The sequence below is a fragment of the Ornithorhynchus anatinus genome, chromosome X5 (assembly GCF_004115215.2).
Source record: "Ornithorhynchus anatinus isolate Pmale09 chromosome X5, mOrnAna1.pri.v4, whole genome shotgun sequence".
Taxonomy (NCBI): Eukaryota; Metazoa; Chordata; class Mammalia; order Monotremata; family Ornithorhynchidae; genus Ornithorhynchus; species Ornithorhynchus anatinus.
The window spans coordinates 3,390,694-3,408,430 of NC_041753.1; the positions used below are offsets into that span (position 1 = coordinate 3,390,694).

General features: G+C 52.4%; 1 protein-coding gene across 1 annotated transcript in view; it reads right to left on the bottom strand.

The window, feature by feature from the left end:
• Positions 1-17,737, bottom strand: part of LOC103166817 — a 41,395-nt gene that overhangs the window by 8,118 nt on the left and 15,540 nt on the right. The window contains exons 2-10 of the mRNA XM_039910863.1: positions 14,352-14,675; positions 12,994-13,266; positions 11,980-12,087; positions 11,155-11,187; positions 10,823-10,929; positions 10,202-10,276; positions 9,319-9,438; positions 4,541-4,769; positions 131-457 (exon numbers count right to left, since the gene is read on the bottom strand). Of these exons, the coding sequence (XP_039766797.1) occupies positions 131-457; positions 4,541-4,769; positions 9,319-9,438; positions 10,202-10,276; positions 10,823-10,929; positions 11,155-11,187; positions 11,980-12,087; positions 12,994-13,266; positions 14,352-14,675 (1,596 nt within the window). The remainder of the gene's footprint in view (positions 1-130; positions 458-4,540; positions 4,770-9,318; positions 9,439-10,201; positions 10,277-10,822; positions 10,930-11,154; positions 11,188-11,979; positions 12,088-12,993; positions 13,267-14,351; positions 14,676-17,737) is intronic.

Genomic DNA, 17,737 nt, shown 5'->3' on the forward strand with positions numbered 1-17,737 from the left:
GGCATTCTCCCCAGAGGAGACCCAGGATTCCTGTTGGGAATTCTCCTGGGAGCTCCTGGAGCAGGGAATGCTGGTGAGCATCTCCCGTCTAAAGGGAATTCAGAAATGGTTGAATCTTCAGGGGACTGACCGTAGAAGCGCAGGGAGAACTGGCTGGTGGTGGTGGTGGTGCCGGTGGTGTTAGCAGTGTTGACATCGGCTCTGTAGGGCCCCGCGTCCTCCAGCCTCAGGTGACTGATGGTCAAGGAGTAGTCTCTGGAGACGCTCAGTCTCTCACTGTATTGCTGAGTGCTGGCGATGATGTTAGGAGGGTCTCTCAGTGCTCCTGGGATCACCGTGGCGATGGCCCCATTGGAAGTCCAGATGATGCTCTTGACCGGCCACCCATCCGGGATGTTCAGGGGGAAAGTGACCGACCCCCCAATGATGCTGTTCAGCTCCTGCAGGGCTGCGGCACCTATGGGCCCAGAAGGGGAAATTCACCAACAGATCCTCTTTCAGACCCCTCCTCCTACCCCGCTGCCCATCCCGTCCCAGACCCCCTCCTCCCCTAACACCCAACCCCCATCCTTCTGAGCTGACACTCATGGGAAACTCTCCCTTCAGGACTCCATCCATCTAACCCTGGAAGAGGCTTCATCTCTGAATCTCTCTCCCACCAGGAGCAATCTTCTGCAGAACGCTTAGTACAGTGCTCTGCACACAGGAACCACTTCATCATCATCATCAGTGGTATTTATTGAGTGCTTACTGAGTGCAGGGCACTGTACTAAACCCTTGGGAGAGTTGGTAGACGTTCCCTGCCCACAATCTTAGTTAATAAATATAGAGGGATTGATTGGGTTCACATTGATCCTTGATCACGGGGACACCTTTGCCCAGCCCAGATCTCTGGGACCCTCAGAAGGGCTGGGGGCATCCGGGGGAATGGAATCAGGTGCGGGTTCAGGGGGTCACTTAGGTATGAGGTCTGCTGGGAAGAGCACGTGACTACAAGCAGAATCATTCCGCCAGTCGATCAATGGGATTTACAGAGCACTTATTGTGTGTAAAGCACCGTACCTAGTGCTTGGGAGAGAAAAAAAAAATTACGGTATTTGTTTAGTGTTTACTATGTGCCAGGCACTGTACTAAGCGCTGTGGTAGTTACAGTCTAATTAGGTAGGACACTGTTCCTGTCCCACATGGGGCTCACAGTCTTAAACCCCACTTTACAGAGGCAGTAACTGAGACCCAGAGAAGTGAGGTGACTTCCCCAAGTTCCCACAGCAGACAAGTGGTGGAGCTGGGATTAGAACCGAGGTCCTTCTGACTCCCAGACCCAAGCTCTATCCACTAGGCCATACTACTTTTGGTAAACGTGTTCCCTCCTTACAAGAAGACCAGAGTCCTCATCTCAGTTCTGCCCCTGGATTGCTCTGTGACCTTGGGTAGGCCCCTCACTTCCCTGAGCCTCACTTTCCTCATCTGCAAAGTGGAGATCCATTCATTCAATAGTATTTATTGAGCGCTTACTATGTGCAGAGCACTGTACTAAGCACTTGGGATGAACCAGTCGGCAACAGATAGAGACAGTCCCTGCCGTTTGACGGGCTTACAGTCTAATCGGGGGATTAGATACCCATTCTCCCTCCTCCTTAGACTCTGCCCCACAGCACTTATGTATACATCTTTAATTCTATTTATATTGATGCCTGTTTACTTGTATTGATGTCTGTCTCCCCCCCCCCCCCCCCCGTCTGCCCGTTGTGGGCAGGGAATGACTTTCTTTCTTTCTTTATTGCTGTATTGTGCTTTCCAATCACCTAGTACAGTGCTCTTCCCACAGTAAGTGCTCAGTAAACACGATTGAATGAACTCTGAGCCCCATGTGGGACTTGATGAATTTAGATCTGACTCATCCAATGTGGGACCTGATCAACTTGTATCTCCCTCAGTGCTTGGTACAGAGCTTGTTACTGACAGAGCACTTAACAAATACCCCATTTATTATATTTCCCGTGGGAGTTGGCCCTGCTGTGGCCCCACGTCTTTGGGTGGAGATGACCGCTGCTGTGTGGTAACAGGATGTGCATAACATGGTAGGAGCACATCTGGTCCAGCTATGGAGCAATGGTGAAGAAGTTTCTCTTCACTTTATTCCACCTAATTTGCCACTGACCCCTTTCCCACGGTTTTGGGTTTTTTTTTTAGCGTTTTCGTAAGCACTTACTATGTCCCATGCACTGTACTTAGGGCTGTGATAGCAACAAGCTACTCGGGTTGGACGTAGTCCTTGTCCCATATGAAGCTCACAGTCTTAATCCCCATCTACAGATGAGGTAAACGAGGCCCAGAAAAGTGAAGTGGCTTGCCTGAGATCACACCGCGGGCAAGGGTCGGAGCCAGGATTAGAATCCAGGTCCTTCTGACTCCTGGGCCCAGGCTAGAGCCACTAGGCTGCTTCTCTACATCCTCCACTTAGCCTGAACTCTCTCTCCCTCCATGTTCACCAGACCACCACCGTCCACACCTTCGAAGCATTATTAAAGTCACACCTCATCCAAGAGGCCTTCCATGAGTAAGCTCTCTTTTCCCCCGTTCACTATCCCTTCTTGGATGTGCCCTTTGGGCATTTGATATTTGCCCCAACACCATGACACTTATGTACGTATCTTTAAATTTTTATATTATAAATTACTTATTTATTCATCTCGATGTCGGTCTCCTGCTCTAGACTATAAGCTCGTTATGAGCAGGCAATGCGGCTGCTAATTCTGTTGTACTCTCCCAAGCACTTAATAAAGCGCTCTGCACATCAAAAGGGCTCTATCAATCAATCAGTAAGTGGACTAAGCCATGCTGCTTTTCATTCCTACATTCCTACATCCCTACATCAGTTTGGGGTGGCTCAGAAGCAGTGTGTCTAGTGGTTAGAGCAGGGGCCTGGCAGTCAGAGGACTTGGGATCTCATCTCGGCTCTGTCAAGGGTCTGCTGTTTGACCTTGGGCAAGTCACTACGCTTCTCTGGGCCTCAGTTCTCTCACCTGTAAAATGGGGATTAAGACTGTGAGCCCCATGTGGGACTCAAAAACAACAACCAAAAAAACCCTCTCAGAGCTCATTGTCCATCATCTTCCATGGTCCCTGCTGGAAAAGTGTTAATCCCTGGGGGTAGTAAGCACTTACTATGTGCCAAGCATTATGGTAACTGTTGGGGAAGATGCAATATGAGTAGATCAATCAATCAATGGCATTTATTGAGTCCTTAGTGTGGGCAGAGCCCTGTACTGAGTGCTTGGGAGAGTACAAAAGATCAGAGTTGTAGACATGTTCTCTGAGATCAGACACAGTTCCTGGCCAGTGTGGGGCTCACAGTCAAATGGGGAGAGAAAACAGGTTTCTGATTCCCATTTTACAAGTGAGCCTCAGAGAGGTTAAGTGACTTGCCCAAAGTCACACAGTAGGCAAGTGGCAAAGTAGGAATTAGAACCCAGGTCCCCTGACTCCCAGGCCAGGGATCTTTCCACTAAGGTCACACTGCTTCTCCAAGCATTCCCTCCAGACTGTAAGCCTCTCTCTAGACTGTAAGCTTGTTTAGGGCAGGGAATGTCTATTTATTGTTATATTGTACTCTTCCAAGAACTTAGTACAGTGCCCTGCACACAGTAAGTGCTCAGGAAATAAGATTGACTGACTCCCGGCATGTTCCCTGGGAGGACCGGTTGCTGAGGAGGGATTCCGATCCAAAAGTCTTGGCCCATCCTGGGACTGTTCCTTCTGGGAACCCCGGGGGTCTGGCAGAAGCCATGGGGGAGATATGGCGGGGGTCTCAGAGGCCCATCTCGCTCCCCTGTCAGGATTGGCGATGGAAGATCTGCGTTCCTGAGCGGGGTAGACAGAGACCGGGGGGTCCCGGGCAGCTCAGGGCAGGGGCCGAGCTCAGGACCCATTGTCGGGGGTTGGTGGAGCCCCGAGACCTGGCTCCAACCCCAGGACCTCTATGGGGTGAAAGTGTCCATAAATAACCCAGCTTCCACCAGCCGCTGCCAGCCGGGCCTTATCTCCCTTAGCCAGTCCCGCTTTCCTCAGCTGGGGAGAGGAAATGAGGGGGGGCTCAGAAGCCCCCCTGGGAGGGGAAGGGGGTGGTCAGTATCAGCTCTTCTGTCCCCCCCCAGCCTCCCGATTCCCTTTTCACAACCTGGTAATCTGGGGATGTTACCCACCCAATTCTGCCTCAGCTCTCCCCCGAGTCCCGGTGGCCTGGCGGGGCAGGGGGTGGTCAGATATGGGGAATGCACAGGGCCGGGGGGAAGGGGAGGTGGAGAATAATAATAATAATAACGATGGCATTTGTTAAGCACTTACTATGTGCAAAGCACTGTTCTAAGCGCTGGGGAGGATACAAGGTGATCATCTCAGGCCCAGTGTGATAAGCTTGTAACTAGCCCTGCGCTTAGGATGGCGCCCGGCACAGGGAAAGCATTTAATAAAAACTATAAACAAAACCAAAAGCATTGAGGTGGCGTTTGGGGTGCTAGGGAGCCCCCCTGGCACTTACTTGGTTGCAGGTGTAGAAGGGCCGGTAGCCATAGAAGCAGGGGGATCATGACTCCTCTGTCCCTCTCTCCTTTGCGATGGGGAAGAGAAGTGGGGCGGATAGGAAACAGATGTGAGCTTTGGTTGGTCAGACCCTCCCATGTCCCCGAACTCCTCTTTCCACTACGTAGCATTTCTGTGGCTCTCTGGTCACTTCCCACCTTCTCGGTGTCAGGGCGACCGGGGCAGGACTAGGGTGGGAGGGTGCACAGCCTAATTAGGAAGTTTCTCACGACACCTGACTTGTAAAACGGCTGCAACAGAAACACAGGGCCGAGTTGGGGAGGGTAGCCGGGAGACGGGTCCGGGCCGGGTCCCACGACTCCTGCCCCTCTCTCAGAGGCTTCTAGAGAGAGGTGGAGTTGGGGTGGACAAGGTAGGGATGGGGCAAGGAGTGGGGGCACCTTCCTCCTCTTTCTTCTTCTTTTTCACCTCCTTTTCCTCCTCTTCCTGGGCTTGGGAACTTGCACGGACATCAAGAGGAGCAGTCCCTGCCCTTGAGGAGTTTACAGTCCAGTGGAGGGGTGGGAGTCGGGGTGAGAGGACTCAGGCGTCCAATGCCTCAGTGAGGGAAAGCCTCCGCCCCTCAGATTGAGGAAGTGGAAGCCGTTCGAGAGATTAAAAAAAGCAAGAAAAGGCAGAGGCGGCCGGATGTGAGCCACAGGCGTTGAGGGTTTACTGCTTAGGCAGGGAGGGGATGTAATCAGGAAAGGCCTCCTGGAGGAGGTGGCGTTTCCGTTGGATTTGCCGGAGAGGAGGGACGTAGTTGGCAGAACGGGGGGCAGGGGTGGGGGCGGTGCCCCGGGGGAGGGAGGTGGGAGAATGGGTTGGGTCAGTAGGTCGATCGTATTTATTGAGCGCTTACTGTGCGCAGAGCGCTGGACTCAGCGATGGGAGAGTATAATAGAAAGATAAAATAGAAAGATGTGAAGCAGCGTAGCTTAGTGGAAAGAGCACGGGATTGGGAGTCAGAGGTCATGGGTTCTAATCCCGCTGTGCCACTTATCATCTGTGTGACTTTGGGCAAGTCACTTAACTTCTCTGTGCCTCAGTTCCCTCATCTATTAAATGGGGATTAAGACTGTGAGCCCCGCGTGGGACAACCTGATTACCTTGCATCTACCTCAGCGCTTAGAACAGTGCTTGGCATATAGTAGGCGCTTAACAAATACCATTATTATTATTATTATATAACAGACGCATCCCCTGCCCGCAGCGAGCTGACAGTCTAGAGGGGGAGACAGACGTTAATGTAAATAAGTGACAGATATAGACATTAGTGCTGTGGGGCTGAGGGGCCGGGGGGGATGAATAAAGGGGACAAGCCGGGGTGACACAGATGGGAGTGGGAGAAGAGGAAAGGAGAGCCTAGTCAGGGAAGGCCTCTTGGAGGAAATGGGCCTTCAATAAGGCTTTGTAGGGGAAATTTGGTGACGGGCGGGGAGGGTGTTGAGGGGCGGAGGCTGGATCTGCCCGTAAACTGGGGAATCCCCTCCCCTGTGGAGAACTCCCGGCATCTGGTCCCCTTCTCCAGGAAACGAGAGATGGGGGAAGGGGAGCCTGCGACCGTAATTCATTCGTATTTTTTGCTAGTTTACCGTGTGCGGAGCAATGTACTAAATGCTTGGGAGAGTACAATACAATAAAACAGGTACATTCCCTGCCCACAGTGAACTTCCAGTTTCGGGGCCCTCTTTGCCCACCCCTCCCCACGAATTAAATCACCTCACCTTTTCGGCTTCCTCCTCTGCCCTGTAGTTTCACCCCTCCCCCCACCACCTCTCCATCATCATCATCATAATTGAGCACTTACTGTGGGCAGAGCTCTGGACTAGGCGCTGGATGGGGAGAGAAGCAGCATGGTGTGGTGGATAGAGCACAGGCCTGGGATTCAGAAGGTCATGGGTTCTAATCCTGACTCTCCACTGGTCTGCTGTGTGACCTTAGAGAAGTCACTTTACTTCTCTGGGCCTCAATTCCCTCATCTGCAAAATGGGGAGTAAGACTGTGAGCCCCATGTGGGACCGGGACTGTGTCCAACTTATTACCTTGTCTATACCCCTGTGCTTAGAATAGTGCTTGGCACATACACTATTATTATTATTATTATTTAGAGAAGAAGGGAGAGGAAAGTGCAGAGGAGGGGAAGAGGGGATAGCTGCCCAGCTTCCAATCACTCAATCCTATTTATTGAGCTCTTACTGTTTGCAGAACACTGGACTAAACGCTTGGGCATGCACGCTACAACGGAATTGATAGAGGCATTCCCTGCCCAGAAGGAGCTTATGGTCAAGAGGAAAATCAAGTTATAATCAGTGAATTAATCAGAACCTCAGCCCCAGAGCAATTGATGTCTGTCTCCCCCCTTCTAGGCCGTAAACTGGTGTGGGCAGGGATGGTCTCTCTTTATTGCTGAATTATACTTTCCAAGCGCTTAGTACAGTCCTCTGCACAAAGTAAGCGCTCAATAAATATGATTGAATTGAATGAATGAATTTATGCATGTCTCTGTAATTTATTTATTCATATTAATGTCTGTCTCGGCCTCCAGAGGAACGTATCTACCAACTCTGTTGTGAATGGCTCTCCCAAGTGCTTAGCACAGTGCTCCACACTTGGTAAACACTTTATAGGTATGATCACTTGAGGGATTGAGGTCACAGGCAGGCCAAGGTCCTGGGTGTCCGTGCTGCCCGCTCCTGCCGGATGAGGATTTAAGTAACCCTGGGTGGGTAGATCCCATGTATTCATGCATGTCTTTTAAATGCTAGACTATTTGATAAATTAGGCGAGTCCAGAGTCAGAGGTCGTGAGTTCTAATCCCAGCTCCGCCGCTAATCAGCTGTTTGACTTTGGGCAAGTCACTTCACTTCTCTGTGCCTCAGTTACCTCATCTGTAAAATGGGGATTAAGAGTGCGAGCCCCACGTGGGACAACCTGATTACTTTGTGTCTACCCAGGCGCTTAACGAATACCATTATCATCGTTATTATTATTATTATTGGGCCGCGTTGTAATGAAGGTATGTTGATGCAAACTATTGGTCCTTCTTCTCAGCCCCTGTTGCAGTGGATTATTCTATTCCTATTTATAACTTTCTTATTTTTGCTAATCTGTTTAATTTCCTGCAGCCCGCCGCTCTGCAGGCTTTCCCTCCATCGCTCTGGCTCCACTAACCCACAGCCCTGGATCTCTGTCTCTGTCCGCCTCCTTCTCTCTTACGCTCGAGTTGCTGAACGCTGCTGGCGAAAGTCTAAGCACCAGCCAACCTTGTTCGCTTTAAATTGATCTCTTCCTGCTTTAACTCTGCCCTCCCCTCTGCCAGGCAAAACTATTTTTCTTCCCTCATTGACACCCATGCCCATCACCCGCGCCAACTCTTCCGGACATTAAACTCCTTCCTCAGGCCCCTTGTTCCTCCCCCTCCTCCATCCTTCACCCCCAACGATCTGGCCACCTACTTCATTAGGAAAATTCACACCTTCAGGTCTGAGCTCCCCAAAGTCACCCCTTCCCCTTCCCCATCCTCCCCCCACCACGCTCTCAACCCTCTCCTCTACTTTCCCATCCTTCCCAGCAGTATCTTCAAAGATTTCCTCCCTCCTCGCAAGTGCCACCCCCTCAACCTGTGCTTTCGACCCCATTCCCACTCATCTTATAAAAACTATCGCCCCTTCTGTCCTTCCCTCCTTAACTTCCATCTTTAACCACTCACTCTCCAAAGGCTTCTTCCCCTCTGCCTTCAGAGATGCCCATGTCTCCGCCATCCTAAAAAAACCCCTCTCTCTACCTCACTGCCCCTTCCAGTTATCACCCTATCTCCCTCCTACCTTTCCTTTCCAAACTCCTAGAACGAGTCGTCTACACTCGAATTCCTCAACTCTAATTCTAGCCTGGACCCCCTCCATTCTGGCTTCCGTCCCCTCCGCTCCACCGAAACTGCCCTCTCCCAGGTCACCCATGACCTTCTTCTTTCCAAATCCAATGGCTCCTAATCTATGCTAATCCTCCTCGACTTCTCAGCTGCCTTTGATACTGTCGACCATCCCCTTCTCCTCAACACATTATCCAACCTTGGCTTCACGGACTCCGTCCTCTCCTGGTTCTCCCTTATCTCTCTCTGGCCGTTCATTCTCGATCTCCTTCCCGGGCTCCTCCTCCCCCTCCCATCCCCTAACTGTAGGGGTTCCTCAGGCGCTTAACAAATTCCATTATTATTATTATTATTAGAAGAGAAGAAAAAGCTGAAAATCCTCTAAGCAGTGAAGTACGAATGGTGACGGCAGCATGGTTCAGTGGAAAGAGTGTGGTTCAGAGAGAGTGTCAAGGGGTGGATGGAGGGGTAGGGATGCAGGGTCTGTGGACTTCTGGGGAACTCTAGACCACCTAGCTCCCTGCGGCCTTGCCTTCCTATTCGGGCCGCTCCCCATCCCGCAGGCTTTGGAGGTTGGCCTTCCTGCCTCCCTCTGTCCAGGGTCGGCCTGGCACCCGGGCCAGGACCCCTGCCCTCATCTTCTCTCCAGGAGTCCTTCCCCACCCTCTGACAGGCTCCCAGCAGGGAGAGGACCCCCGGAGATCCTGTCCGTCCAGAACTGCTGAGGCCCCGGCGGTCTGGGGTCCGAGACGCTCCCGCCTCCCTCTCTCTTCCGAGTCCCTGGTAATGGTGTGGCGGCCAGGTTGGTGGTGCTGATGTGCCCCCCTCCCCGCCGACCTTGAGTTGGGGGGGGGGGCTCAGTTGGAGCATTTATCCGTAGATTTCTCCGGAGCTGCGACACCCGTCCGCTGGGAACTGGCGGCTTTCACCTCGGTTGGAAGGACATATGGGAGGGCGTCAGTCTTGGCAGCTGTGGGTGGGGGCTTCTGGGGAAGAGATGGGAGGGTGTCAGTCACAGCAGCTGGAGGGGGCTTGTGGGAGAGAGATTCATTCATTCTAACGTCTTTATTGAGCGCTTGGGAGAGTACAATATACCAATCGACAGACACATTCATTCAATCGTTCATTCATTCATCCAATCGCATTTATTGAGCGCTTCCTGTGCGGAGCAGTGAACTAAACGCTTGGGAGACTACAAGAGAACAATAAACAGACCCATCCCCTGCCTGCAAGCTTACAGTCTGGAGGGGAGACAGATATTAATATGAATAAATAAATTAATTGCAGAGAAATTACAGATATGTACATAATTGCCGTGGGGCTGGGATGGGGGGATGAATAAAGGGAGCAAGTCAGCGTGATGCAGAAGGGAGTAGGAGAAGAGGAAAGGAGGGCTTAGGGAAGGCCTCTTGAAGGAAATAAGGCTTCAGTAAGACTTCAATAAGGCTTTGAAGAGCGGGGAGAGTAATAATCCGTCGGATATGAGGAGGGTGGGTATTCCGGGCCAGGGGCAGGATGTTCAGCCGGGCCTCCAGCCAGCCGGGATGGGGGGCCAGCACAGCCGCAGAAGAGCGGGTCCCACCGGGGGTCGATCAGGGGACCCCGAGGCTGGGCTGGAAGCAATGGCCACGGCCCCGGTCCATAGAATCAGGCCTGGGGAAGAGCGGCCGTGGGACACCCCTGTAGAGGTGGAAACGGGGGATGGAGCGAGTGGGATTCAGGTGTAGGGGACGAGGGGGAGGGTCTTACCCTTTTGGGGATCTCAACCACAGAGTAAATCGTGTTCACGGCGCTTTCCTTCACGGGATCCGGCTTGGATACCAGCTGTCAGACACAAACTAAGCTTGAGCCCGGGGGGCGGGGGGCGGGGCGGGGACCCCCGGGGCTTCTGGCTATGGGAGGGGTCACCTGGAAGGGCGAGGGAGGAGGGGCTAGGGGAGGGGCTTCTGGGGGGTGGATGGGGTCAATCATTCATTCAATCGTATTTCTTGAGAGCTTACTGCGGGCAAAGCACTGTACTAAGCGCTTGGGAGAGTACAATATAGTAACAGACACATTCCTGCCCACAGCGAGCTCACAGTCTAGAGGGGAAGATCGACATTAATAGAAATAAATAAATCAATAAATTGTAGGTATCTACAGATGTGCCGTGGGGATTGGTGGGAGGAGAAATGAAGGAGCAAGTAAGAGCTGGCAAAAGGGAGTGGGAGAAGAGGAGAGCAGGGCTTAATCAGGGAAGACTCCTTGGAGGAGAGAGGTCAGGAAGGGGAGTGAGGGAGGAGGGCTTAAGGGAGGGACTTCTGGGGATGGGAGGGGTCATGGGGGAGGGGGAGGGAGGAGGGACCAGGGGCGGGGCTTCCAGAGACCCACCTTTGAGGGCTTGATGTGGAAGTACAGCGTGTTTCCATCCCTGTCCGGGAGATCCTTGGCCGGGCCCAAGCCCACTTCGTCATACACCCTGCTCTCTATAGCGGGTTCTGCAGCACATCAGGCCGGGCCGGTGACCCCGGGGTTGTGGGGGTGGCGACCATCCCTCATCCCATCCCCCCCAACATTCCCGGCATCCCGCCGCATCCCCGCCACCTCCTGGCAGAGGCGTTTCTGGAAAGGGGTCACCGTGGGCACTCCGTAAATCCGATGGACTGATTGATGGATTCCCCCGCCCCGTCCCTCCCGGGGGACTTGGGGCAGCTCAAACTCACCGGGATTCTTAGGCCCCTGGGGCTTGTTGGTACCTGCGGAGTCGGAAGGATGGAGGTTGTGACCCTCCTGCATTACCGAGCAGCCAGACATCCGTGGAGACGCCCTCGGTTACCGGGCAACGGTCAGCCGCACCGCGGGTACCTGGGCAACCGTCCGTCACGCCGCGGTTACCAAGGTAACTGCCCTCCGCACCGCGGATACAGGGGACAGCATCCGCCGCGCCGTGGTTACCAAGGTAACTGCCCGCCGCACCTCGAGTACCAGGGTAATTGTCCGTCGCACTTTGGTTACCAAGGTAACTGCCCTCCGCACCGCGGGTCCCGGGGAAAGCATCCGCCAAGATTACCAAGGTAACTGCCTGCTACACCGCAGGTACCAGGGTAATTGTCCGTCGCACCGCGGTTACCGGGGTAATTGCGCCCCGCCCCGCGCCCCCTCCCTCCTCCTCGCAGCAGCGAGAGAGGGCAAATGGGGCCCTGCAAGCCGCCAGCCCCATCATCACCGTTTCCGCGGTGAAGTTCTCCATCCTGAAGCCCGAGAGACTCCACTTGGAGCTCGACTGCGTTTACGGTGGGAGACTCCTTCAGCATCCATGGGGGGTGGGGGGTGGGGGGGCTGGAGTAGGGGAGGCGGAGCAGAGGAGGAGGGGTCCGTCCTCTCCTCCTCTTACCGTCCCACCCCCTCCCAATTCTCGACGTGATGGGAGTTGGGTCTTCCAACATCCCCTGCCCCCTCCTCCGGCCTTGGAGGAGCCGAGCCGGAGTTTGGCAGGGCGGGGGATGGGGAGGAGGATCTGGGGGCTTTCACCTCTCGGGCGACCTTACCCTTCCAGGTCTTCTTGCGGAACAGGAGGTAGCCCACGAAAGCCCCGGCCAGGGCTATCAGGACGGCCAGGCTGGACACCCCAATCTTCAATGGGGAATGGAGAGGGGCTGCGAACGAAGGGTACGTTTATTGTTATCGTTCTTGTCTGTCCGTCTTCCCCGATTGGACTGTAAGCCCGTCAAAGGGCAGGGACTGTATCTGTTACCGATTTGTACATTCCAAGCGTTTAGTACAGTACTCTGCACATAGTAAGCGCTCAATAAATACTATTGAATGAGTCGGAAGAGGCTGTCCCTGCCTTGGTGGGGCGGAAGAAGGGATTCTCTACCTCACCCTCGTCCCCCCTCTGGCCTGGAACTCCCTCCCTCTTCCTATCCAGAAGACGACCCCCCCCCCTTCGAAGCCTTATCGAAGGCCCACCTCCTCCAAGAGGCCTTCCCCGGTTAGGCCCTCCTTTCCTCTTAATAATAATGATGGTATTTGTTAAGCGCTTACTATGTGCCGAGCACTGTTCTAAGCGCTGGGGTAGATACAGGGTCATCAGGTTGTCCCTGTGAGGCTCACAGTTAGTCCCCATTTTCCAGATGAGGTAACTGAGGCACAGAGAAGTGAAGTGACTTGCCCACAGTCACACAGCTGACAAGTGGCAGAGCCGGGATTCGAACTCATGACCTCTGATTCCAAAGCCTGGGCTCTTTCCACTGAGCCACGCTGCTTATTATTATTTATTCAGTCATTCGTTCACTCATATTGAGCGCTTGCTGTGTGCGGAGCGCTGTGCTAAGCGTTTGGAGAGTACAATTCGGCAACAGAGAGAGACAATCCCTTCCCAACCAGGGGCTCACAGTCTAGAAGAGGGAGACAGGCAACAAAGTAAAACAAGTAGACGGGCCCCGTGTGTCATCTACAAGTCCCAGCAGCTTCGGGGGTGCTTGAGGTTGGGGCTCGGGGGCTGCCATGGAGCGACCCCAAGTTTGCGGGGGAAAGTGGGGGGAGAGGGGGAGGTCTGGTACCTGGACAGAGAAGCTCATCAGAGTCAACGATCTCGTAGCTGCTGGTGATGGAGTTGGTGGCCGTGCAGGTGTAGTGAGTGTGATCGTCTTCGGGGCTCCGGGAGACTCTGAGGACGGAGCTGTTGGGGGACAGAGCGGCCCCCGGCCCCGGGGATGACCAGCTGTACGTGATGTTGGCCCCTCCCCCGACCACGGAGCAGGTCAGGGTGAAGTTGCAGGTGTTGTTCTCACCGCGGCTGATTTTTCGGGTGATTTTTGGCTTGGGCAGGGGCTCTGCGTGGGTGATGGAGGAAAGACACAAACCGTGAGGATGGCGGTAATGATAACTGTGGAATCTGCCAAGTGCTTAGTAGGTGTTAAGCCGGTACTAAGCGCAGCGGTAGATACAAGATCCTCAGGTTCCACGAGCGGTTCTCAATCTGCGGAGGATGGAAAACAGATATCGAACTCCCATTTGGCAGATGAGGGAACTGAGCCACAGAGAAGTGAAGTGACTTGTCCAAGGTAGCACTGCAAAGAAGATCCCGGGCCTGGGCTTCTTCCACTAGGCCGTGGGGCTTCTCTCCTCTGCCCCTGATGGGTTTCCCGCTGTTCCCCCCGGGAAGGGAGGCGTGAGAGGGGCTGAGCTTAGCCCCTTTAGCCCCGCCCCTCTAAGGGCCAGGAAATCAGTCGATCGTATTTATTGATCGCTTACCGTGGGCAGGGGGCTGTCCTAAGCGGATGGGAGGGTACAATTCAGCAATAAACAGACACATGCCCTGCCCACAGTGAGTTTACAGTCTACAGCAGGGGGAACAATGCCCTCCCTCCTTACCTCTCACAATCTAATTCTCTTCCCCTCTTCAAATCCCTACTTAAAGCTCACCTCCTCCAAGAGGCCTTCCCAGACTGAGCTCCCCCCTTTTTCCCTCTGCTCCCTCTACCCCCCTTCACCTCTCCGCAGCTAAACCCTCTTCTCCCCCCTTTCCCTCTCCCGTCCCCTCCCCTCAGCACTGTACTCGTCCGCTCAACTGTATATATCTTTATCACCCTGTTTATTTTGTTTAATGAGATGTACATCACCCTGATTCTATTTAGTTGCCATTGTTTTTATGAGATGTTCTTCCCCTTGACTCTATTTATTGCCAATGTTCTCGTCTGCCCGTCTCCCCCGATTAGACTGTGCGCCCGTCAAAGGGCAGGGTCTGTCTCTATCTGTTGCCGACTTGTCCATTCCAAGCGCTTAGTACAGTGCTCTGCACATAGTAAGCCCTCAATAAATACTACTGAATGAAGGTCTGGAGGTGATAGGAGCTTCCCTGATTTATAAGGGGCAAACTTCCAAAGGGCCGGCTGGTCTCCCCGCCCCGCTGCCTCACCGAAGATCCTCAGAGTGTAGTTCCTGGTGAAGGTGTCAGAGACGCCGACCAGATTGATCTGGGCTATGTAGTATCCTGCATCCTCCATCTTCAGGTCACTGATGTGCAGGATGTAGCTCTGGTCCAAAACCCTCACCCGTCCCTTGTATCGACTGTCCGTCACGACAACCTCGGGCGGTGTCCCTGTCGTGCCCGGATTTATGATGGCGAAAGACATAGGGGAATTCCAGATGATGTTGTTAACCTCCTTTCCGGCCGGGATCTCCGGGAACAACTGCACCGACCCCCCTTTTACCCCCGTCAGCTCCGTCGAGGCGGTGAACCCTGCAGACACGGAAGAGGAAATTGTCATCAATCGATCGTATTTACCGAGCACCCCCTGCATGCGGGGTGATGATAATAATAATAATAATTGCGGTACTTGCTAAATGCTCACTATGTGCCAAGCACTGTTCTAGCTCTGGGGTAGATACAAGATTGGACACAGTCCCTGTCCCAAGTGGGGCTCACACTCTCAATCCCTATGTTACAGATGAGGGAAATGAGGCACAGAGAAGCGTAGTGGCTTGCCCAAGGTCACACAGCAGACAAGTGGCAGAGCTGGGATTAGGACCCATGACCTTCTGACTCCCAGACCCGTGCTCTATCCACTATACTACTGTGCTGAGTACTGTGCTGAACACTGTATCAAGCGCTTCGGGGAAGGTGATAGGACTAACTTATTGTGTGCGGGGAATGTTTCTACCAACTCTGTTGTAACTTACTCTCCAAATGTTTAATACGGTACTCTCCAAATGGGAAGCGCTCAATAAATAGAGGTAGTGTGGTCTAGTGAGAAGCAGCACGGCCTAGTGGATAGACCCTGGGCCTGGGAGTCAGAAGGACCTGGGTTCTAATCCTGGCTCTACCACTTGTCTACTGTGTGTCCTTAGGTGAGTCACTTTACTTTTCTGGGCCTGTTACCTCATCTATGAAATGGGGATTAATACTGCGAGCTCCATATAATAATAATGATGATATTTGTTAAGCGCTTACAATGTGACATGCACTGTACTAAGCGCTATGGGACATGGACTGTGTCCTACTTGATTATCTTGTATCTACCCCACCGCTTAATGTAGTGCCTGGCACATCGTAAGTGCTTAACAAACGCCATAAAAGAGACCACTGATTGAATAAACCCAATTCATTCATTCAATCATATTTATTGAGCACTTACTGGGGGCAGAGCACTGTACTAAGCCCTTGGGGGAGTACATTAGAACACTGTAACAGACACATTCCCTGCCCACAGCGAGCTTAATCTAGAGGGGAGACAAACATTAATATAAATAAATAAATAAATTACAGGTATATACGTTAGTGTTTTGCGACTGGGGCGGGGGATGAACAAAGGGAGCAAGTCAGGGTGACGCAGAAGGGAGTGGGAGAAGAGGAAAGGGGGGCTCAGCCAGGGAAGGCCTCTTGGAGGAGATGGGCCTTTAATTAGGCTTTGAAATGGGGGGAGAGTAATTGTCTGGCGGATTTGAGGAGGGAGGATGTTCCAGGCCAGAGCAGGACGTGGGTGAGGGGTCGGTGGTGAGATAGAGGTCCATGGGAAAGTTAGCAGCACCAGAGGAGTGAAGTGTGTGGGCTGCGTTGTAGAAGGACAGAAGTGAGGTGAGGTAGGAGGGGGCGAGGTGATGGAGAGCTTTAAAGCTAAAGGTGAGGAGTTTCTGCTTGATGCAGAGGTAGATGAGCAACCTCTGGGGTTCCTTGCGGACTTACCCTTTAGTAGGGAAGATTCCGAAAAGAGTTACATATCGGAGATGAAAGGGACAGGTACTATAACAGTAATAATAATAATTATGATATTTGTTAGAGACTTACTATGAGCCAGGCACTGTAGCACCCACTGAGCTAGGTACAAGATAATCAGTTTGGACACAATCCATGTCCCATATTAAGCTCACAGTTTTAATCCTCATTTTACAAATGGGGTAACTGCCACAAAGATAAGTCAAGTGACTTGCCCAAGGCCACACAGCAGACAAGTGGTGGAGCCGGGATGAAAAGCCAGGTCCTTCTGACTCCCAGGCCCGAGCTCTATCCACTTGGCCATGTTGATTCTCAACCACTCAATCGAATTTTCCAGAGGCAGATGGTATTTATTAAGCGCTTACCGTATGCCACACACTGTACTAAGCGCTGGGGTAGATACAAGCTAATCAGATGTTTGAAAGTCGATGCGAGCTCTAGGAATCCGTGAGGAACTTGGGAAAGGAAAATCCAGAATATCTGAGGAGCTCTAGAGGAGCAGTATGGTCTAATGGGTAGAGGCCAGACCTGGGAGTCAGCGGACCTGGGTTCTAATCCTCTAGACTGGAAGCTCCTTGTGGGCAGGGAACAAGTCTACCAACTCGGTGATATCGTCTTCTTCCAAGTGCTTAGTACAGTGCTCTCCGCACAGTAAATGCTCAATAAATACATATTGATTGATTGATACGCCGGCTCTGCCAATTGCCTGCTTTATGACCTTGGAGAAGTCCCTTCACTTCTCTGCGCCTCAGTTCCCTCCTCTATAAAATGGGAATTCACTGCTGTTCTTCCTTCTACTTAGACTATGAGCCCCTCCGTGTGAGGCGGGTGTTCTGTCCGTTCTGATTTACTTGTATCTACCCCAGTGCTTAGGATAGTGCTGGACACATGGTAACTGCTTAATAAATATAATAGTAATAATGATGGTATTAATCCAAGATCACTTCCCCCATCAAAGACACACTTGTGAGAGGAGAAGCCGTTGCTACAAATCAATCGATCAGTCAGTCGTATTTATCGAGCACTTACTGTGTGCAAAGCACTGTACTAAGTGCTTGGGAGAGTACAATACAACAACAAACAGACACATTCCCTGTCCACAACGAGCTCACAGTGCTGTACTAAGCGCTTGGGAGAATACAGCATACCTGCCCACGGTGAGTTTATAATCTAGAGGGGTAGATAGACATGACTATAAATAAATTAATTACAGATCTGCGCATAAATGCTGTGGGATGAATAAAAGGTGTAAATCAAAATGCAAGGGTGATGTAGAAGGTGGTGAAAGGAGAGGAAATGAGGGCTCAGTGGGGGGCTAGGCCCCTCGGAGGAGATTGCTTTAAATATAACTTTAAGGTAGCGGGAACATTAGTCTGTCAGATATAAAGGAGTAGGGGGTTGCAGGCCAGAGGCAGGATGTGGGCGAGAGATCGGTGAAGAGATAAACTAAAGGGAAATAACAGCGAGTAGACGGGTGTTAAAAGAGTGAAATGTGCAGATGGGGTTGCAGGCAGACTTGTCTTTAGAAAAACTAACCGGGCAGCAGAGTGAAGTATGGACTGGAGAAGAGAGAGATGGGAGGCAAGGAG